A 24,429-nucleotide genomic window follows, 5' to 3' on the forward strand; every position below is an offset into this window, starting at 1 on the left:
TTACTTGACTGTGTCCAAACATCTTTCTCATCTCAGATGTGCTCCCAGTCTGATTATTGGAACATTCTGCTCCCACCTGAAAATATAAAGAAAGACACAGACGAAAACATGTTTGTTTAAAGGAACAGTACTCTCTCATCATTTGCTCTTACATCTTGATCTAAAACCGTATTACTTTTATTTCTTCAGGGAACAAATGTGATATGTGGAGGTCTTTCCATACAGCGTTCCTATAACACAAAGCTATAGTATGGGTTTAGAAGGTTTAGATTATGTAGTGCATGAGTCTTAACGATTTCTAGTTTTTTTGGAAGGATGAACTGCTGTTGTATTAAGAAGATCTGAATGCAAGTATTGCGTGTATGCGTGTTTTTGTTCTACACAAAAGACCTTAAAAAGCTAACTCGGGGAGAAATCAAATCTCAAAATCTCCAAGCGATCAAGCAAATCTTATTTTAAAAATGTGTTTAAAAAAACACATGCATGTAAACCACAATGGAACACTGTGTATAGGCTTTAACTGTTTGCCATTTATATATTCCCCAAAAGCCCTGCGCTATGTAGATTATACGGCATTGCATAGAAAACAGAATAATCATTTCGCTCAAGGGATAGAGTATTTCAAGGAAATGTATTAAACACTTGTCTCTCTGAGCCCTGAAACAAGCTTGATTTCAATCATGGTCTTTGGAGCAACACATTTAATAGACGAAAAGAACATTCTCTTGAAAATTCTAAACTACAAAAGACAGGACAAAAATACAGAGGTTAAGTCAATGGAGGTGTTATAAAAGAGTGCCTATCAAACAACAAACAAGGTTGTTTCTGCGAGGAACACTTAAAAAAATTGGACTGAAACAAGTGACATTAACATTGATATACTGCACATGCCTATTCCCAAGGAACAGTTCACCCAAAAATAAAAATTCTGTATTTCATTTAACAGTTCTTGGCCACCATTGACTACCATAGTAGGAAAAATTGCTTTATAAATGCCTTTGTTCTGTTGAACACAAAAGAAGATATTTTGAAGACTGTAGGAAAGCAAACTGGGGCACTTTTGACTACCATTGTAATTTTTCCTACTATGGTAGTCAACGGTGCAAGAACTGTTTGGATACAAGCATTCTTCCAAATATATTTCACTGCGTTCAACAGAACACAGAAATTCATACAGATTAGGAACAAATTAAGGGTGAGTAAATGAAGAAAGAATTTTTATTTTTGGGTGAACTGTCCCTTTAAATAGACACATTTTGAAACATTAAGATGTGTTCAGCCGACTGGCTCTCATTGAAAAACGGAACATACTCAAATCATGCCGGGATAACAAGATGATTACGGACCTCTGGACTCCATACCAGTGTGAAAGCTTGCATACTAATAAATGATAAATAAATATCAAAATATATTCATCTTCGATCCAGACTTTCCATGAATAAAATATAATATTTGCAACATTCATAAATGATAAAACGACTTTGATGCAAAAACAATCTATATTATGTTAAGCTCACTCTCCTCATAATAACTGTACCGCTCTCTCTCTCTCTCTCTCTCTCATCAGTAATATCAGCAGGGTGATGCCGCTTTGGGAACATTTTCATTAAAAGACAATCTTCATGACATATCATCTACCATGGATGACATCCCCTCCCTGAGTTTCTGTGTCTTGCTGTCGATCTCTCTCACTCTCTGTGTCTATTTTTCTGTTTCTTGTCTCAGCAAACTTCTTCACGATTCTCTTCTTTTCCCTCACACACACATTCCCCCAACAAACAACAACTTCAGTTACGACAACCACAATCGCTTACCCGCAAACACACACAGTGCTGTCACAGTAGTTGATAACCACATGTCAGAAGACAGTGATATTTATCTCCTGCAGGCTATAGTTCTCCTCTCTGCTCTGTTGATATCTGTGAAGCAATGGTCCATGTTCATCGTCCCAGCGGCGTCTTGAACCATCCACACCAGTGAATTGCGGCTCACGTGTCAGACGGATACACAACATCTTTTTTGCTTTCAAGAAGACTGGGGTTCAAATAAGGCCGCTTTGTGCTTAGCATCCGCACAAGTGTTGTTCTCAAAAAGGGACTCTAATCTGTGCGTTTGGCTACCGTCCATTATCTGTGAGGCTATGTTAGTGGAAAATTTCAGCTTCCCTTTTCCATACCGAAAAAGGGAAGTTTGAGCAAGTGCCACTCCAAAAAGCTTTGAAATGCACTCGACGGCAAAGAGAACAAAAAACAGAGAGCATTATCATTTTGAGGGCAGCCGAGCAGAGCACGACCCCATTATTAAACATAATTTGCTTTATTGAGTTTTATTTTTATAGCACGAGACATTTTAAAAGGTGAATTTGAGTCATTTTTCAATGTTAAAATATTTTGAACTTCATTGCTTTAGTGTGCAGACAACAGTAGATAATCCATTTCCTTTCACAGTCTGACCACTGTGTCACTGTCACAACATTGTTGTTTGTCTGTGTTTCCCGACATACTGCATCCCCCACAAAGTGTATTCACTGACCATCTGAAATAGCCTCACAGTTTGTAGTTTGCAAGGTTGATGACCAAAGTTTTGTTTTAGGCTCTCGGCAGCAATTAAACTACAGCAGATAACTAGATATCCACAAGCATACGTACGTTCTTGTGAAATATTCATTTATACTTTTTAATAGATAGTAATACTGATAATGAATAGTATACGTATTCTGCTAATGGGACTATTTGATTGTCTAAAACAAGGAAGAGAGGAATTGTATAGGGAACCTGTTTGAAAACATCATTATTTCAATCTATCTGGTGCCACTAGCAGGGCAGAAAATAAACTTCACCTTTAACTAAATGGAGCTGTATCTTTCCATGGGTCCACTTGCAACAGTACAATACAACATTGATCAAAAAACTGCTAAGGGATGCCTACAAGTACTTCAAAGCTTATTCCCGGACGAAATTTAATGTAAAGTTGTAAATGATCTTAGTGATGGAGAACGGATATACAGAGACTCAATGAACATAAGTTGGTCCATTTAGGCCAGAGGGTAGGAAGTGGCCATTGGAGTATAAGGGCACTAAAGATTTACCTTCACCATCTGGAAGTCTTTCAGTCCTGAGCCATCTCTCCTCATTACTGCACTGCTCAAAGGCAATTTACTCGTTGTTGTGATTCGGGGAACTTTTGGGATGTCCTTAAGGAAGAACACATAAAGAAAACGGAATTACATTAGACACACAGAGGATTAGAAAACAGGGTAAATAGCGTGGGGGTTAAATTCTCCAGACACTTTATTATACAATCGCAAACAATTTTCCACTTTGGTTAATTCGAGATCTGTTGTCAAGTGTTTCTTTCTATTGTGATCTATTGTACATTTGTGGCTTTTAAAGTTAAAGCACAAAGCACACACTTTTGTTATTGTTTTCATTTAGCAAATGCTTTTATCTAAAGAGACTTACATAAAATTGCAACTGTGCAGTTAGCCTAACAGCACTTTCACAAATAAAAATACTTAAGAGCTATTCTGCTGGTTCAGTGTTTACTGTATATCATGTACTTTATTTATATATATATATATACAGTATATATATATTGACTTGCATGAGATGAAAGCAGTGTAAAACAAGCACTTAAAGGAATAGTTCGCCCAAAAACACAAATTCTGTCATCATTTATGACTCTTTCTTCTGTGAAACACAAAAGAAGATACTGTGAGTAATGTCTCAGTGGTTTTGTGTCCATATAAAAGTCAACGCCGTCCATTGTTGTTTGGTTCAACTTTCTTTTAAATACCTTCTTTTGTTTTCTGGGAAAGAAACAAAGAACTACTGTATCCCTTCAAATATGTATGCGATTATACAGTAGGTGCTGAAAGTGCTGAGATGTGGTCTCGCGGTAAATCAATGTTGGTGTGAATTAAAGAACTAGGCACTATGGGAAATAAGGTTTCTATGAAAACTAAAAGAAGACAGATGAGGTAAGTACTATGGTAAGGAACAAACTTCATACACTCTCTGACCTGTCTAGTGTAATGATATAACAATAATGTAGTTAGGAACTCTCTGCTCTTCAGAGTAAATGAAATAGAATATGACACACTTATTGCTTCCCAGTTGTAAATCAGTGTGATATCCATCGAGGCCCAGGTTTTGATAAGACAGATTTGAACATCTTTGAAACAAGTCATCTGGCATCAACTCAAGTGCTCAGTCATATACTAAAATGAGATGTGTGATATATATACTCTCAAATAGACTCTGTACTTGAGTCTCTTTATGGCAGGTACATAAGAGAATGAAATGCAAGCTGGTTGATAAGGACTAGAGCTTTGAGATGGATAGTAAAGTACATATAGTTATCATTCTCGTGTGAACAGGCCTTTAGCTTTAGCTTTTTGTGTCATTAAAGGGGAGGTAACATGCTATGTCATGCATTCTGACTTCTTTACACTGTTGAACGTGGTCAACTTGTTAAAAAACGAGTTGGACGTATGACGTGGTATTTCTGTGTTTGATACACTCCCCCAGCACTCCAACTTGTTTCGGAAAGTATTTTAAAAGTCTGGATCCCTTTATGAACATAATTGTGTGCTCGTGCTGTAGTTCCATCCCACTGCCTGCCTCCAGCAGCTCGTGTTTTTCCGGAAATAATCGTACAGCTGTATCTATCTTTTATAAATGTGATCAAACGAAACACTCTTCGAAGATTCGACGTATGCAATACTACTGTATAGGTACTCAAGATTGGCAGAAACTGCGTGTGATACCTGATCTTTAAGGTTACATTTCAAATGTATGGTGTGCTATTTTTTAATTCCATACAGTTTTGATGTGAAGTCCAACAACGTCCAGACGCCATCAGGCTTTATCTAAATTAGGTTTTCAATTCTCTGTAGTTTTTCAAAACACCTGCTTTAATTAATCGGCTTGGCCTCTTTGGATTAAGACGAGCTCATTAGCGGATGTGCGGTACAGATACCTGCAGGGGAAAGCGGTGGTATGAATATTATGGTTCCCTGTTTGTTCAGATTGCCAGTTAATTAATTGTGTTTAACTCGACATAGAGAAGTGTCAGGCTGGTTCCAGCGTTATCACTCTGTACACAATTACCATCAGCTGTTGTGACATCTGAGATAACAAGATCAAAACTAGTTATAACCAATACCTTCGACCTTCTAAAAGTGAGAGTTCACCAAAATGTACCCTCGTCAAAGTCAGTTGAAGTGACATTAGGGTGTGAAACTAATGGCAGATGTTATATTTTATTTAAGTCATAATGTAGCGAGGAAGGTGGGACGAGAGCCATGGGGCAGGAAGGCGGGGCCGGTGGCGTGAGTGATAATGAGTATCAGCTGTACGCGCACCGGTCCCGCATGCCTCACGGGGAGCTAGGGAGCATAAGAGGACGAGCGACGGGACTGCCAACGAGAGAGGACCGGGCCCGGAAATGTTAAGTTTTATTTATGTTTGTGTGGCCGGCAGTCGACTGTGAGGTGGCTGCCGGCCTTTTACTTCCGTGTTATTGTTTGTTTATTTTTGATTAAAGTTTATTGTTTAAATGTTCGCCGGTTCCCGCCTCCTTCCTTCCCTACATTGAACTTTGTTACATTGGTGCCTTCCTGCCCCACGGCTCTCGTCACGCCTTCCTCGCTACACATAATTTATCAGTTTATGCATGTCTTTGTGACATTAAAATGGTATACAGTACCTGCAGCGACCTACATGATTTGAATATTTCTTATCTAAATCCAATTGCTTTTAAACTAATATCTCATATTATAAATGATGCACAAGTGAACACACAGCTAAAATGTGTTCTATGTTAAAGGAGCAATGTGGAGATTTTAGTGGCATCTAGTGACATGGTTGCGAATTGCAACAACGGTTTACTCCACCCCTCCCTGTCGAAGCACTACGGTGGCTGACACAGAACTAAGATGTCGTCACGTTTTCGCTTCTTTGCTGAAGGAGATAACGTATTTAGGAAATGCGCTCTGTAGAGCAGTTTGTCCTTTTAGGGCTACTGTAGAAACAACATGATGAATTCCATGCAAGGGGACCCGCGGTGTATGTAGATAGAGAAATAGCTCATTCTAAGGTAATAAAAACATAAAGTTTCATTATGTAAGGTCTTTATACACCTCTAAACACATAGTTATGTATATTATATTGCATTTCTGTCAATAGAACCTGCAAAAATGACAGATTGGACCTTTAAGGCATGATCAATATAAAGTAATGGTCACTAAAACATGGCCGTTCCTTAAAACCTTATGATCAATCTTTCAACAGAGTAAAAGAACCATTAGCTGAAATTATTTGGCCTGGTTGTATGAATAGGGACTGTTATGAAAAGCTAACTCAGAATGCATATTGAGACCAATGTATTCTGTTTATAGCCTTGATTTGAGTGAACGAGGATGATTTGTAGGAGAAGAAACCCTGAACTGATGTATTATAACATGATTAACCTTGTTAATTTACCACACCAGGTGTATTGACAGTTGCGTTGACGAACAACTTCTTGACTTGTGTCAAGGTTTATATTAGTGTCAGCTCTCCCATAAAGGTCTTATTGAAAGGAGTATATAGCTCAAGGTTTTTTATTTATTCTACAGAAAGCGGATGTTATATATTATATAGTTTCTGTGAAATTTTACCTATTTAAAAGAGCATGAAAACTTTTCTTTTTCTAAAAATCAGCTTATTTACAGAAGGAGAAAATACGCTGAAGCATCATCTGATAGTCTGATTTTATGAGACCTTTTTATGTTCTCTGATATGGTACTGTGGAGACTTCTCTGTTACGGACAGGACTATTGGAGCATAATCAAAGAAACACTGCACTGTCCTCTGGGAGATGCGTATAAGATCAAGATTCTAAACAACATTTCACCCTGAGACCAAGTGCTTCCCCGCTGCATCATTTCTGAGAGACATGCGGATCTCATCACACAGTGTGTGTGCTAAATAAATCAAGTACTGTTAATGGCCTGTTATCTCATTAAGTGTATGCACTGAGAGATTTCTCTTTAAACTAGTTTGATGACAATATGGCTGCTTGTTTAAGTTTGCTTTAACCACATTTAATAGCATTGCTTGTCAATTGTTGTCTGCTGATACTGTAGGAAATGTTCAACGCAACAAATCAAGCAATGCAATCTTGCAAACTTAAAACAGCAAAATAAAAATACCACCGTTCTATAGCATCGCTGAAGTAACTTGCAAATATTTATTCAACACCGACTAAGAAAAATGTGGTGTGGAAAAATACACTCATCCAAGAAAACATCAATGACTGACATATTTTCAGTCTGAAACTATAATTAGGTGTTAGGAATTCTCAGTTTCTGTTTCATCAGATTTTTACTAGTATTAGTACCTTTGCATGCGGCTGTTGAAAGGTGACTCTTGAGTTGTTGACCAGGGCGGAATACCTCAACAGATTGGTGGCTGTGGCTGTAAATCTGTGTAGACTTCCTGTCTGGCTGTGCAGGACAGATGAAAAGCAGATATGGACTGTGTCCTTCAGGGCTTTAAGCTGTGACTCCTGCAACAAATGAAATGAGACAACACACATGAGATTAATGGGCAAATGTTTATCACTCTGTCATCTTATCCTTCGGTCCTCAAACCATTTATTTGTTCATTTGTTCCACGCTCTCTGCCTAAATTGCAAAATTCCTGGCCTAAAAAGATAATGGAATTCATGCTCCAAGTTTGCATTTTAAGAGATAGCAGAAGGAAATAACAAACTGGATTGGAATGATGTACTGCTATTCTATATATATATACAGTATTCTGATTTGTAAAGCTGAACCAACAAGCATATCAGCTGAGTTGGATTAATGTATTTTTATTCCGATAAGAAAATATTAAAAATGATTTAGTGGTTCAGTGCAATAGACTATATGCACGCAGGGTGATGACTTCTGCTAAAATCTCAGCCAGCTAAGTCACTTCCGCTCTCATAGTGCTGAGGTCATTTGTTCTCAAGCGATAACCGTGTTTACTAAAAAAACTTTCAAATTTCAGCAAACGGACAGCACTACAGCTGAGCATTGTTGAGTGCCTCTGTGATCAAACCTTGAGTAAGTGCAAAAGTATACTTTGTTTTTTTTTCATATTTGTGGACTTGTCTTAAAGGTGCAGTTTTTGATTAACAGCGGCCAGTAGCGTTGTATTATATATTTGCAACAAATCGCTCAGTCCAAACACGACGGTGGCCACCACAGTACAAAAAGATGTCGTTCTCATGTTGATGCAGAGAAGAGATTTTGCAGGCATTAGAAAGACAGTAGAAAGAGCGATGTCTTATTACATAAAATAAAAGGTTTGTGGATTTTAAGTATAAAAAGAAGGATAAAAGTCAGACAGGAGCTAGGACCTGTGTTAATATTATAAAGACTTTACAGCAGAGACGCGTTAGGACCCGCGGTACTAAGGCTTTTAGCAGATGTACTCACAGATATCTATGGAGATACTTTCCAGCAGAGAGACGTTGGAGAGAAAGATCGTATAAAAATCACCCCCGATGATGCTTTGATTCGGATCAGTATGTGAGTAACACACCAAGATGTTGTTGTTGTAATATTAGCTGTGTGACGGAGCAGTTTTGAGCGTCATTGTTTATCTGGAACCGCTTTAATATTGTACTCGTCCAGATACTTGAGAGAGAGCGAGAGCGCGTTGAAGCTGAAACTGGAGAGAGCGCGAGAGCGCGTTTTACTCTTTTACTCAATGATGAATAAACTTTCAGTTAATCCTCGGGTCACATGTGTTCCGAACCGTAGCGTACGATCCGTACGGATCATCCCGTAATCCATTTCACCACGATATCGCGGCGGAGAGGAAGAGGAAACGCGCGTTGTAGAGTTGTTTGTCCGTTTAGGGCTGCTGTACAAAACATGGCGGGGAATTCAATGTATGTAGGCCCGCTCAGTATGTAGATATAAACAGCTTATTCTAAGGTATTACAAACATAATGGTTCATTACGTAAGGTCTTTATACACCTCTGAAGAAATAGTTTTGAATATTATATTGCATTTCTGTCAATATATCCTCCTAAAAATGCCGTATTGTTCCTTTAAAATGTATAGCTTGAAGCCATTCCCCTGTTTGGTTGTCGATGTATGATGTAGTGTTTGGATAATTTGACTCATGTCATTGACCGTAATCCGAAGTGCATAGGAGTGAAAAACGTCATCGTTCCCTATGGACGCTGTGCACCAGACTGAGTTGGCTGAGACAAAAAGCATAAGTGATCGTGCATAGAGTTCTTTCCAACAATGATTCATTTATAATTAATACAGTTGCATTATTTGATCACTTGCCAGTTTTATTTACATTGACGTTGGTCATTTTGAGATCTTATACTTGCCTTGTCTAGTGCAGCCTTCTCCAGTTCATCTTTGGCAACTCTGAGTTTATTCTCCAGATCCATCAATTGCTGACCCTACACAGGGCATAAGTCTTAGTTTAAGTTATACATTTACATTTATATTGATGGCCAACATTGCATAAAATATGAAGAATCGTCAACTAAAGGAGTCTTTTTGCTGTTTAAATCAAAAGAGCTAATTTGCTTATGAACGTCTGAAACTGCCTGCAGTATCTAAGAAACAACATGTTGGTACTGTGAGCTTCACTGTAAATGCTTGTTGATCTGGTATAATCAGGCATGATGTTCTTTATTCATACAGAAATATGTAATGACCTGCCTTCACCATATTATTAGTTTTTTCATAAATATTTCTACAAGACTGTGTGTGTGAAGCTAATAGCTGATTCATTGAGACATGAATAGCGGAGCTGAACAGGTAAAAACATTCCCCATCTGGAATGATTAGCATATGCCATCCGATCAATGGAAAGCAAAACGCGACATTCAGCATTCATTCTTGACAGAATTAACATAAATGTGGTTTGAGACTAAATACATGAAGTCATCTAAAAGACAACATGAATGGGCTATAATTTTCCATTCTTTATAAGTTTGAATGTTCCTAAAAACATAAAAAGTACAGCTTTGCTTGTGTTGAAAAGTCATTAATTTGGAGAAAAACACAGAAAAGTGAAACCTTTGGAAACTATTATAAGATTTTAGTTTTCTCCAGGAAATAAAATCAATGGAAGTCACATTAGTCCAGAGAAAAATAGCTTAAAGACAGTCTTGAGCTAAGTGACTAAGCGGTTAAGCATGTTTCCATAGCTATTGTATTTATACATACATTTTTTTCATTTTGTACCTTTTAACAGACATGCTGACACACAATATAAAAATACTGACAGTATCTCAAACATAAACTCTTTAAAATATGTACATTTCGAAGAGACGCTTCAAAACATATTTAATCTCATTTATTATAAATAAAACAAAATGAGTTTTTAACGCTAAAAACCTCTAAGGACTTATAAACATTTGCATCTTATCTTTTCAAATTATTATATTGTATGTTCCAATTACTGTCCAAATGTACAACGATGTTGGTTTGCTAGAACCACATTTTACACAAATACCTATGAATATTAATTAGATTATGCTAAGCACATTTGCACACACAAAGACAGACACACAGTTAACACAATTACCAGTTTAAAGGTGAAAGTATAAAAAAATAATGAGGTTTAAATAAATCAAATGTTCATCTTGTGTTACAATATAAGTGTAAGTCTATGACTGTGTTATTTGAAATAACACTGTAGCATTTTAAACTGTGTTTTGTACAGCCGTGTTTGTTTTCAATCAATATAATTGTTACTATAATTACAGTAGATTGTGAAATATTGTTAATTGCTTGTAAGCAGCTGCCAATTTATCAAGAAAAGTATATTCAAAGTATACTGTAATTAATAAAAAGAACATAGCAATCATTCTGATTGTGGCTTATAACAAGCTATTACACCATTGCTTTTACTTAATGCACAATTTAATCTCATCTCTACTTAATAATTTTCAGTGACTTTCCAGTGCCATAACAAGGAAGATGCCACTGATATTAAAAACTTTTTTATAGTAAAAAAGAGATTACGCATAACATCAAGGACATATGCAAAAACCAGCATATCCATAATCTGCTGAATAACGCACTCATTAATGCTAATGTAATCATAGGCACATCATAAATAAGATAGCTCTGTAAGAGAACTGATGGTAGACCATGATGATAAGGGCAACTGCCAAGCAAATGCTAATGCATTTTTGGCAAACAGCACAAAGCCACACAATGTGACAGTCTCTTTCTCTCCCTGTCTTTGAATGATTTGAAAACATGCACATAATTCAGCCACTTCACTCCAATTAAACAAAACATGATTGCGATAAATGACTGCACTTTAAATAAGAAATAATCTATTGAATGCCTAGATATGGCAAAATACTCAAAGTCTAGGACTGACAAAGAAGTCTCTCAATAAGTATTTTGCTTATTGAACAATGCCTGTTCAGAATGTACTTAAAGACAACTGCAGATACAAATTCTGAAAAACTGTCTTTAATCTTGAATATAAAGGAAAGAATAATCGTCATCAATTTCAGTTGGGGATACATTCACACACGTACAGCCAAGATAAAAACATTTCTGGAGAAAACACATTTGCACATTGCTTTGTGAAAAAAAATCTTCATAGAGCAGCCATCTGTATTTCAACACCCTTAACTACTAATAATATTAACACTTAAATTATTGTTGTTTTATCAAATCCAACAATAATTATTATAATGTTTATTATGAACAGAAAATACACTTTTTGCACCATATGTTATAGTCTGTCCTCTAGAAAAAAATCAATAGTGTTAAAGTGATGCATTTTGTGTGAAAACCTAGTGTTTATATCATGTACCAAAGGGCACTGCTGAAAATATCATCTAACACTGCAAATAAGAGAGGAAAGGTCAACCTACAAGGAATGAAAGGTCACTCTTTTTATATGAATCTTCACTCTAATCCCCGCATGAAAAGGTCAAATCTTTCAATTAAAATGTGAATATTAGCTTAATCTTGTTTCTTTTTTTCTGGCCAAATGCTTGTGTACATGACAGTGACATTTACATTTCTTTGTTTGTGCATTTAATCTTCTGTAAGTCTACTGTAAGAACATTCTTAAAAGTCAAATCGCTAAAAGTGGGGAAAATTCACCCAATAATTTAATTGATTAATTATTCATTTATTTGCCCTTATGACCTGTATGGCTCTTTCATGGAATACCAAGAGATCTGATCATGAATAAAAGATGACAGAGTTTAATGCTTTGTGATCTATTACTTAAACACTTGAGAAATTAAAAGTAATTACATTAAAATTAAAATGTCTCTGGATGGAAACACCTTGTACAGTAGTTAATAGATCACCACACAATACGCTCTGTGAACCTTTGGCCTGTGGATAACCTGTTCATGTAAAATAATCGTTTTAAAGTGGCGCTAAGATCCCTGCACAGCATGCAAGGTTACAGTAATGACATGTCCTCTTTGTTTGGTCCTTACCTTAAAAATTAAATCCTTTTTGCCATACCTCAACTCTTTCAGCTGGGCTTGGATTTTTTTGGACTGCAAAATGAAGATAAGAGAAAATAGGTGTTAGGTTATTCAAATAGTAAAATTGGTTTTGGATTGTGTAGCAGGGTTTATTGTGGCCGTGCCGAAGTGTTCCTTTGTGGACGCTTGCTGGGCAAAGCTCCAATTCAAAGGAGAAACCTTCACTAAGCGAAGAAATAGAAAACTCTTGCCTTCAGTGGACTGCACGGACCACTCAATGACGCAAACACATTAACACATACACATACACGTGCACAATAACGCTCACTTCACAGTATGACATTGTCTTGGCTGGCTGCCTGTGGTTTGCTGCCTCAATTGTAACCATTTACAGACTCACACATTTCTTTCTCCATAGCCTAAGTGTCTTCTGTAATCTATCCATAGCTGAAGTTTACAACACCTCCACAAAACTAATGAGCAGGGGCGTAGCCAGAACATTTTTTTAGAGGTGGCCAGGCAAGACCCAGTGATTTTATTAGGGTGACCAAAAAATCCTTACAGACATAAATTCTTTAACTTTAACTGTAATTTACACCAATTCTTCATTACACATAGTTTTGCTGGTCAAAAACATACACATACATTATTTTATAATAATTTGCTAGCTATCATTTGCAGTAAGTTAAAATCTATTTAAATCTAATTAGAAATCTAATTAATATTATTAAATCTAATTAGAAAATATAATTAATGAATGAAATCCACTTAAACAAGACTGATTTTACTGACCTGACCCTTCTGCTCACAATGAACTTCCATGGTACACAGACAGTACACTGTCACGAAGCGGTTAGCAGCTGTTCAGGTATAGCGCTCACACTGTTTGCGTCAGTGCGTCAGCGTATGGCATCATATTAATGCAAGAGTAATGTTCTCGCGTTACTTTCAGTGTATACGCTAAATGATCTGCGCAGCACTCCGTAAACTCCGACACACATCTTAAAACTGCTTCGCACAACAGAGGTGGCCAGATAGGTGGCCATCCATCATTCAGGGGTAGCCGTGGCCACCAATGGCCACCATGTAGCTACGCCCCTGCTAATGAGACTTCATTACTGTCAGATCACATGGGCCAGTACACTTGCATCTACAGTAGTAGCTTGTCAAAAATTCATGCTTGTAATGACTTCAAAAAAGAAATCTTATTAACTATACTTCCCTTTCTGTAGGTCTCTCAACGTTGTGTCGAGACAGAATGGGGTTCGGACTTGAGAACCTATTATCTCTAAGTTAACTTTAAAAAGGCCAATGAAATTGGCGAATGGCATGAGCATGCCAATCTCCACCCCGTAAATACGGGTATAAAAGGAAGATGGCGAGCCCCATTCATTCACCTTTTGTTCTTCGGAACCTGCGAGGCTATATGCTAAGCAACTTCATCTGTGAGTTTTAATTACTGCTGGATTTACGACAAGAGCAGCGGATCGTCCCCTCTTCCGTGACTTTCCCCTGGGCGTTTCGGCAGAGTCAGAGGTGTCTAAAAGAGCAGATTTCCTTTTTTCTCTCTACAGCATGTCTCTCGACATGTCTCGCCGCTGTGCTCATGGATGCGGCGGGCTCGTCCTGGTTGGGGACACACACGATACCTGCATCACATGTCTGGGTTGCCAGCATGCTGAGCGGGCCTTCGTGGATACTCTCTGCCCGCACTGCGAGCCGATGAGTATCAAGGTGTTGTGGTCACGGGTGGCTGTATTCTTTTTGAATACAGCCACCACCTCATTTGCTTTGCAATCCACGGCGTCTGCTGCTTCGGCACGGCCGTCTGTCTCGGCAAGCCCCATGGACGCTTATTCGTCAGCCACTGGCTCGCGGAACGTTCGTGCCCCGTCACGCTCACCTAACCCGTCCTCACGAGATGGCACAGAGCAGTGACAAAGACACCACGGAAGAGAACATCATCTTCCCGTCAGCAGCCGCAGAAAAAGCAGAAGCGACCCTGACGGGAGGAGCGCAGGGGGATCGAGAGTGGACCCGATGTCAGCCATTCCATCGTGGCCGGGTCCGAGCGGGACAGTCCCTGCCCCGTCCCCTCCTCCATCGGGCTCTTTTCAGGGCTTGGTGGCCACTCCCTTCACAAAAAGAGTTTCCTCTCTCCCTTGGTTTTTCTCTCCACAGACAGTCGCAGCCTCTCCCCGACGTTGCTTCATGGACTGTGGTACCACAGCAGACCCACAGGCGTCAGCGCTCTCTAGCAGACGGCGCGTCGACCTCCGGTCGCAGCAGGCAGGTAAGTCAGCAGTGCCGCTTGCCTCCCCGGGGTCCGTCCCACGGTGAGGCAGCAGCCCTGCCACCCACCGAACCACCACCCACGGGCACGATGTTACAAATCAGTCCACTAGTCCCGCTGTTGCGGTCCCTGGAAGCCTGGCTAGCGCTTTCCACACCAGGCCGAGATGTCCTCGGGCTTCTACAGCCAGTACTTCATCGTCCCCAAGAAAGGTGGGGGGCTGCGCCCCATAATGGATCTGCGCACCCTGAACAGGCACCTTCACAGGTTAACATTCAGGATGTTAAAGCAGAAGCGCATGCTGGCATCTGTCAGACACCAGGATCGGTTCATGGCAATCGACCTGAAGGACGCGTACTTTCATGTCTCGATTCTCCCTCGTCATCGACCGTTCCTACGGTTCGCTTTCGAGGGTCGGGCATATCAGTACAAGGTCCTGCCCTTCGGTCTGTCCCCGCGAGTCTTCACCAAGGCCGCGGAAGCCACCCTTTCTCCCCTCAGGGAGAGGTGTGCAGATTCTCAACTATCTCGACGACTGGCTTATCTTGGCTAACTCGCGAGATCTGTTGTGTACTGACAGGGACCTGGTGCTCCGGCACCTAGACTGTTTGGGCCTTCGGGTCAACTGGGACAAGAGCAAGCTCTCCCCGGCGCAGAGCATCTCTTATCTCGGTATGGAACTAGACTCTGTTACAATGATGGCACGTCTTACTACCGAATGCACACAGTCGGTGCTGAACTGCCTGACACTGTTCAGGCGGCAATCAGTGGTCCCCCTGAAACTATTTCAGAGGCTCCTGGGACACATGGCATCCTCTGCAGGGGTTATCCCGCTCGGGTTGATGCACATGCGACCGCTTCAGCACTGGCTACAGAGTCGGGTTCCTTGGAGAGCGTGGCACACCGGCACCAGGCGCAATCCCATCACGCCTCACTGCCATCACACTCTAACCCCTTGGTCGTCCAAGACGTTTCTTTGCGTGGTTACGACGGATGCCTCCCTGCACGGATGGGGTGCTGTGTGCAACGGGCATGCAGTGTCGGGTAGTTGGACGGGCCCCCGCCTGCATTGGCACATCAACTGCCTAGAGTTGTTGGCTGCTTTGCTTGCTCTTCGAGGTTCGAGCCCCTCATTCAGGACAAGCATGTGCTGGTTCGATCAGACAGCACGAGTGCCGTAGCATATATCCATCACCAAGGTGGCATTCGCTCACGGCAAATGTCACAACTCGCCCGACGCCTCCTCCTGTGGAGTCAGCAGGTGGTGAAGTTCCTGCGAGCCACACACAACCCAGGCAACCTGAACCAGACAGCCGACATGCTCTCTCGTCGGGTCACGCTTCGGGAAGTGTGGAGACTCCACCCCCGCGCAGTCCAGCTAATTTGGGAGCTGTTCGGGCAGGCACAGGTGGACTTGTTTGCCTCCCTGGACACCACTCATTGCCCGCTTTGGTACTCCCTGACCGAGGCCCCCCTCGGCACGGATGCCTTAGCACACAGCTGGCCGCGGGACAAGCGGAAGTACGCCTTCCCCCCAGTGAGCCTCATTGCACAGGTCCTGTGCAAGGTCAGGGAAGAGGAGCATCAAGTGCTGTTAGTTTCGCCCTACTGGCCCAACCAGACTAGGTTCTCAGACCTAGTGGCTCTGACGACAACTCCCCCTGGCCGATTCCCCTGATGAAGGACGTTCTTCCGTATATACAGGGCGGAGATTGGCATGCTCATGCCATTCGCCAATTTCATTGGCCTTTTAAAAGTCAACTCAGAGATGATAGGTTCTCAAGTCCAAACTCCATTCTGTCTCGACACAACCTCTCATTCCCTCCATCAGGGAACAAAGGTTACAGACATAACCGATCTTAACCGATCCAATCTTTCCTTTCTTTACTATGTTATAACAAAACGTTAAAAAGTTTAGAAGAAAGTTTGTGAAACAACCTGTTTGACAATAATTTCTGGTTGGCAATCCAACATAATATTTATTTCATTGTATTTATTTGAGTTTCATCAATGTTCATCGTTTTGTGAAAAATTGCTGTAAAAATGCCATGTATTTATAATACCACGTATTCTGTCTTTATTTTTCTTGCAAAATTGTGAAAAGTTCTATATTAATAAAACCGAATATGGATTTATTCACACTTGAGTCATGTTTGTTTGTAATTAAATGTATTTCTTTAGGTCAAAGACTGCCCTGCTGATGTCTCTTCACAAGGACAAAAGACCTGTGTCCAAATACAGATGGACACTTAAATTAATGCCACTGGCTATAAGAGTTCAGCAGGGACTGTAATTTGATTGTCTTGTAACTCGGTCAGGGCCTTGTTTACTCAATACAATGGGAAAATACAGCAAAAAAACAATGACCAACTGTAATTTAGAGGTCTAAATTAAATTGCAATAAGGGAAAAGTGTATTTTTTCTTGGAAAAACAATTACTTCATTTCAATGGTACTTTAAGTAGAAATTTCTAATAACTATTCCCAAGTGCAGTCCAATTACTGTGCACTCTGCACCTCTGTAAATGAATGAAGAGTTTTTAACTGTGTGTGTGCATCAGTTACCTCCTCTGCATGCAGGTCACACAGCTTGTTTCCAGACAAAAGTTTGTTCTTCAAGCTTTTATTCTGAAGGCAGAAGTAGCAATAAATCAACAGATGCTATACACATGGCTTTGTTACATCGAAAGAAGCTACGACTTGTGTTAGGTAGATACATTCAATTTAACAATACCCCTGTCCCTGCAGACAAAAGCAATCGTGCGGACAAAAGAAATGCTTATACAGTTTTCATTGAGTTCATTTTGACAGTTCCCTCACAATCTTATTGAATCTCAAGGTGACCCAGGAGTATATGCCTCATTTCTGTAATAACCTGCAGTGGATGTCTTTATGGAAATAGATGATGGCAGATTAAGAATCAATACAGAAATGATGGTGGTGCTGAGTTTAATCTAGTCCTTTTCTCCACCTCTTGTTTTTTCTATCTCTCGCTGTTCCTGTCTGACCACCTCTCTTTTTTCTTATTCTCTCTCTCTCCAACTAACTCATTACTATTCATACATAAAGTGTGAATTCAACAATACTTGAATGCTCTTGAATCACAGAATATCATCATATTTACAGCATCTGATATCTAAAAACTTTGCCAACACACAAATCCTTTTCATACTAAAGTTATAAGGTTGATTTTAAAATGAATGAAATTAAACATGTTGGCATCATGTTTATGTAATGCAATAATGCATTCACTTAATTTGACATAGGCTAATGGTCTTATTGTGTTCGAGGAGAAGACCCACAGAGATGTGCGATCGTGGTACTTAGAGGTGCTGTCCTTCCTCTAAGAGAGACTTGAAGACAATCTCTCCCCTTCCACGCTGAAAGTGTATGTAGCTGTCATCGCCGCTCATCACGATCCAGTCAGTGGTAAGTCACTCGGACAGCATGATCTGGTCATTCCTCAGGAGCGCTAGTAGGTTGAATCCACCTTGACCGCGCTCCATACCCTCTTGGGACCTTAACGTGGTCCTTGGGGCCTCTGAAGGCCCCCGTTTGAGCCCCTCGGGGAAGCCGGTCTTCCTCACCTTACGATGAAGATGGCTCTCCTAGTGGTGCTCACTTCGGTCAAGAGGGTAGGGGACCTACAAGCACTCTCTGTGTCCAACGAGTGCCTAGAGTTCGGACCGGCTTTTTCTCACGTGACCCTGAGACCCCAGCTACGTGCCCAAGGTTCCCACCACTCCCTGCCCGGACCAGGTGGTGAATCTGCAGGATGGATCTGTTCTGTGCGATTTCCAAAAGAGCTGTGACAGCGCACTCGCAAACATCAGTAAATGAGTCATACTTTAATTAATGTTACAGTGCAACATTAAGGTGTTTCACCTTAAAGGCTTGTCCACACCGGGATGATACTGGGAAAATGCCTTGTGACTAAACAATGGGTGCCAATGTGAGTGTGCATAACGGCGTGCAAAACGGCAGCCGTAAAAGTGTAATTTTTTTAAAGCGCCTCGGGCTTGTTTTTTTGTTTGACGCGCTGCGTCAATGAGATTGCCGTTTTTGTTCACGTGCCTGGAGATGCTGAAGTTACAGTAAAAGTTTAAACCACAGACTTAATTTCCCCTTGGAAATTGCAGCGACCAACCTGCGGCCGGACATGGTTCTGTGGTCCAGCTCCAGTAGGACAGTCCTCATAGTTGAGTTGACTGTACCTTGGGAAGAGGCCATTAACGAAGCATTTGAAAGAAAGAATCTCCGGTATGGCAACTTGGCAGCGGAGGCTGAAGATCGGGGATGGACAGCGAAAGTGTTCCCAGTGGAAGTGGGCTGCAGGGGCTTTGTTTCCAATTCCAATACAAGGCTGCTTAAGGCAGTGGGGATCAGAGGACAGGTCCAACGGACGGTAGTCAAAGAACTTGCCACTGTCGCTGAGAGAAGGACGGAAAGGACGCAATATGGGCTGCCAAGAGACCACATAATAAAATGGTGTTGTGTGTTGTATTGTTATGCCATACGGGACAGGGGGCACTGAGCTTGCATTAACGGAGCCAGTGGGGCTTTAACAGCCTTAGCTGACGGGTTGGCGCATATGGTTGCGTTGACATTTTTGGTAATATTTTGTAATGTTATGCCATACGGGAACTGGGGGCACTGAGCACGAATTAACGGTTTGGGTAGTCGGGGCCTAATGGTTAGAGAATCGGACTTGTGACCAGAAGGTTGCCGTGCAGTGATAGCTGCAGTGATAGCTGCCCACTGCTTCTGCCAGATGACCTTGTAACAATGCGACACACACCCAGGTTTGATCAACCTGCGGTGGGCCTCCCTTGGCTGAGGGTGTCCTGTGATAAAGGGCCGAAACACCCAATGAGGCTGAGGTGCACAACTGACGATGTGTCGCATTGATAGAAACCATACAAAGGGCATTATCAGCAGCACCTCAACAAAAGGCATCTTTCACATCTTGGATAATGTGATGAAATTGGGACACACAACTCATGAGTTGTCTCTCTGATAATGGCAAGGACAGTTAAGTATGCTATGTATTTCTATAATAATTTTTGCCCAAACACAGAGGATGCCTACCTTACAAACCAGTGAAACCTCAGACATCCTTTCCTCTATTCATATTCTTGACTGCTTCCCCCTGCATAAGGTGTGGGAAATGTCATATTGGGCAATTCAACTGTGCTGAAATAGTGGGATTATAACAACTAGTCCTATTAAGCGAATCATGACTTGGTGGCGCTCAAGCACAAAACGGTCTTGCCGAGCACACATTAGCTGTGTCGCAATTCGGGGGCTACAACCTTCTTAGGTCGCGGAATTAAAAACGAGGACTTGTTTTCAAAGCACACAGCCTCAAAAGTCCAAGAAGCGAACTGAGACGGTCCAGGCTCGCAGAGGATTTCCTAATTGCATCATTGCGACACAGCAGAGACGTTTCTGACTTTTTTAAACAAATACGGAGCCAGAAAATGATCTTTTATTTTAGAGAATCTGACACAATTATGTAGATTAAAACAGCCCAACATTATATTAAATTAACCAATCTTACAAATTTAAAACACAATAATGCACCAATAATGTTAATGAACAACATCATATATAATATTAAAACACTGAAATGGACCGTTTTTGTGAATTACATACTTTTATTTAACTAAAGTTTTGAATGATTATTTAAAAATTTCAAGCCGTTACAGGCGCGTAATTAATCTCGGGATAGCAGAGGCTGTAGAGGATACATTTGTTCTATCCTTAAAAACCCACGGAAATAAGGTCGCATTTTGGGGCTGCATTTGAAGCAACCTTTGAATCGGGACAGCCTTACCAGCCTTCAGTTGCGCAGCTGTGACGCAATCGGTCTTAAAATGCAGCCTTCAAAGAACACAGCCCCCGAATTGGGCCACAGCCATTGAAGAAGAGGAAGCAAGATGAATTCTTCTTCTGTAAGGCAAGCGAGTGTTAGAAGTATAAAGTTGTGCAGCGCCACCATGTGTAGCGGGGGAATTTCTGTTTTCCATTAAGCGCCATCTATCTCAGGGAGTGATTTTGCACGTTCACTCGGCTCATTGCCAGTGAAAATCGCTTGGGTATGAATGTTGAAAAACGTCTCGAAAAACGCTGGAGTGTACAAGTCTTAATTGTTGGGCTTCATAATTGATGCAAAGTGAGTACAAATGATTTATATCAGGGCCATCTGGATTTAATTTTTAAAATTGCCATTAAAAGACAATGTTTCTGTTGACAGAGGATTTGCCACCTTGGAGAGCAGTTTTGTGATTGCATATTGTATTGAGTTTTTGCATTCCATAAGACTTTGTAGATAACCTTGTACAGAACAAATAGAAAAAAAACATCACATAATGTAAATAAGTTGTCACCGAATAAGAACATGTGAATAACTTTGACAAACACATCAGACAAAACCATATAATTCCAATGTGACAGACTGGTGAACAACTTTCATACTTCAATTGCTATGCTGTCAAATTCTTGATATTTTACTGTAAATATTATATTAAGCAAACATACGTGTCAACATCTACAGAAACAAATGAGATCGCCCTCAAGAGCATATATTGTTCTAATTGGATTGTTGTATAGTGTGCACATAACTAAGTGCAGTTCACTGAGCAAATTTATTTTTCACCATGCTCTCAATTTCCGTCATTAAATTAAAGGAAAAGTTCATCTCAAAATCTAAATTGTGTTATTTTTTGGTATGCACTTCAACGCATGCGCATTCGGTTGGGCAAAAAAGTGCAAGTCTTCCTCAATATCAAAATCATCAGACATTTTGTGAAGATCAGCTTATGCACAGCGTGGGTCTGCTTGTAAACACAGAGTTGCGCTTCCGGGTTGTCATTCAGAACGCCGGCGTCTGCCCCCACCGAATGCGCATGTGTCGAAAGTGCTCCATAGACTGACAAGACAGAGGAGAATATATCGATTAAAGTTGTTCTTTGTTTGGTTTTTCACACATAAAGTATTCTCGTCACTTCAAAAAAAATCAATTGAGCCACTATGAGCGGATGGACCAATTTAACGATGTCTTTAGTACTTTTCTGGACCTTGACAACAACTATAACCATGAGGTCTATGAGGAGGCCTGGAAATCTCTCGGATGTCACCTAAATATCTTTATTTGTGTTCCAAAGACACCAGGAAATCTTAAAACATGTTGAACGTCATGTGGGTGGGTAAAAAATAACACAATTTTGAGATGAACTTTTCCTTTAACACTGACTCATCAGGCACTTTTCTACTTTTACTATAATTACAGCACCTGCTGGGTAAAGAGTCACTATGGCCCACACTAACAAATTGACTGAGGAATATATAATAAGTGGTGGGCCACAGAGGTGTTATATTAAAGTGAATGAGTATGTGTGTGTGAATGGGAAAGTGAGAAATTACAAGAAATGATGAAGAGAGAAAGGGTATATGGAAAGCCAGAGAGTGTTTGAGGTAATGAAGCAGAATCGCATTGCAATATGATTCAATGAGGTGGAATTACTATCAAGTCCGCACACTTGCATTCGCCACCCCTAAAGAGGAATGACTGCCCAAGTCTGTAAGAAAAATGGCAGCTGTCATTAAAAGTGACATGTGGTAGGCTTGTAACAAGCTACAATGACACAGGAGTCCACCCAGGCAGATAGTGCACAATGCGCCGAGACAAAAGAGGTCGGTCATTTTAAACAAAAACCATGCAAATTCAGATTTGAAGAGCATGTAACCATAAATCGTACTCCAAAATTTCCTATTTAATGAAAATCTGAAACTAAATGGGATGATGAAAGTGATGTGAGGTAGGAATAAGTGATAACTAATGCTTTTTTTATATTAAAAATATTACAAATTTACACAACAAATTGGCATTCAAAGTACATTCAACAATTTCAATTTTTAAAGGGGCATAGACACAGAAGAATAATAAGAAATATTACTCATGCTTTAACAAGTTGAGCAGTCATGATGATGTCATTACTTTTGGCTTGACCTCTAAGAAACTAAGAACTAAGAAAGATGCTTTTCATTTTATGTTTAAGAGGTCGTACATCTGATTTACCTTGATAATTACTCTGACTGTTGTGGTTAATCAACCAAAGCCATTGTGAAAACGCAACTAGCTGTGACTAGCTATGTGTGACTGAGACTGCAAAAAAATGTATCCTACAATATCAGAATAGGGTCACTGTAATTTGGCTAAGAAGTTTTTTGGGGTGTTTTCTGTGTTTTTAAATCAACATTCCTGTAAAAAAAAAACAGTCCTAGCCTAAACCCTACCCATAACCCAAAACCCTAATCAGAACACCCTTCAAAACGGATTGAATAATAGGTGGATAAGAATGGTATAGAAGTCCCCAACCTAATTCTAAATCTACAAAACAACCTTTTTGGTGAAAACACATTCACCATCAAAACTGCTATAACTGATGCATGTTTTTAAGGCATGAGTCCAATGTTAGGGCATTTGTAGAGCATGAATACCTTAACAATATTTCACTCCAAGGAAAAAAACGCTACTAAACCATAGGGTTCAGTACCTCTTGTTGAAGGTCTTTAATGATTTTGGTCTTCTTTTCCATCTCCATCTTTAAAAACTTGATCTGCATGGAACAAAATTAAGAAAAAGAAATGTAGCATAAGTAAAAATACCATCATTATTTGTGCATGATGTTTAATATGACTTAAAGTTCAGCCTAAAATGAGAATACTTGCATCATTTACCCTCTTGTCATTTCAAACCTGTATGACAAGAGACTACACAAAAGAAGATTTTCAAGAACGCTGGTAACCAAACAACATTGGTCCCCATTGAATTCCATTGTATGAACACAAAACCACTGAGACATTTCTAAGAATATCTTCTTTTGTGTTGAAGAAAGAATCTTATACAGGTTTACAACCACCTGATAAATGCAGGATTTTTATTTTGGAGGAACCATCCCTTTAAGGAAGACTGTGGTAATAAATATATTGGCCCATATTTTTATTAAAAGCTTTTTTTTTATAAACCAAGGACACCCAACCTGATAAAGAAATGTGTGCAAGAGGTTTGTATGCAAAACATCCTCTTTACTCCCAGTGAAATCAATGCTGATAAATATTCAAACGAAAAGCAGTCCTATAAACATATTTCGACATGAATGTGAGAGTGAAGGCTTCCCCAAACAATCCAGAGTGTGGTACAAACAGCCCAAAAAAAACAATCAGAAGTGTTTACAGCCCGCAGGCGAACGGCAATACCAATCAAATAGACCGTTCCACTATTGCTCCTTATTCCTTATTCACCCAGCTCAGCCCTGAATGTCAAACTACCTCAACACATACTCTCTCTCTCTCTCTCTCTCTCTCTCTCTCTCTCTCTCTCTCTCTCTCTACTGCCTGCAGCCATTGCAGACACTGTGGAAAAATAACAACACATCTAAATACTGAGGTCGAGCAGCTTTGCGCGTTTCCAGACAATACAGCAGAGTACCCGCAGGTGTATTCATTCTGATTAGCACTTTAATTGAATTCAGTCTGAGTTTGTGTGTTGATATACTGCAGTCAATGCATAAATATTTAAATAGAGGGCATGTGTTACAGTTATTTTACTAAGGGTGAGGGCTGTTCTCAGACAGGGCGTGCCAATAGCGCTACAA

At 40.2% G+C, this 24,429-nt stretch overlaps 1 protein-coding gene across 1 annotated transcript in view; it reads right to left on the reverse strand.

Moving 5' to 3' along the window:
• The window catches only part of luzp2 (leucine zipper protein 2), a 111,255-nt gene that overhangs the window by 4,831 nt on the left and 81,995 nt on the right, over positions 1-24,429 (reverse strand). The window contains exons 5-11 of the mRNA XM_057347465.1: positions 23,329-23,391; positions 17,336-17,398; positions 12,488-12,550; positions 9,383-9,457; positions 7,384-7,551; positions 3,089-3,193; positions 5-76 (exon numbers count right to left, since the gene is read on the reverse strand). Of these exons, the coding sequence (XP_057203448.1) occupies positions 5-76; positions 3,089-3,193; positions 7,384-7,551; positions 9,383-9,457; positions 12,488-12,550; positions 17,336-17,398; positions 23,329-23,391 (609 nt within the window). The remainder of the gene's footprint in view (positions 1-4; positions 77-3,088; positions 3,194-7,383; positions 7,552-9,382; positions 9,458-12,487; positions 12,551-17,335; positions 17,399-23,328; positions 23,392-24,429) is intronic.

The sequence above is a fragment of the Triplophysa rosa genome, linkage group LG12 (genome assembly GCF_024868665.1).
Source record: "Triplophysa rosa linkage group LG12, Trosa_1v2, whole genome shotgun sequence".
NCBI lineage: Eukaryota > Metazoa > Chordata > Actinopteri > Cypriniformes > Nemacheilidae > Triplophysa > Triplophysa rosa.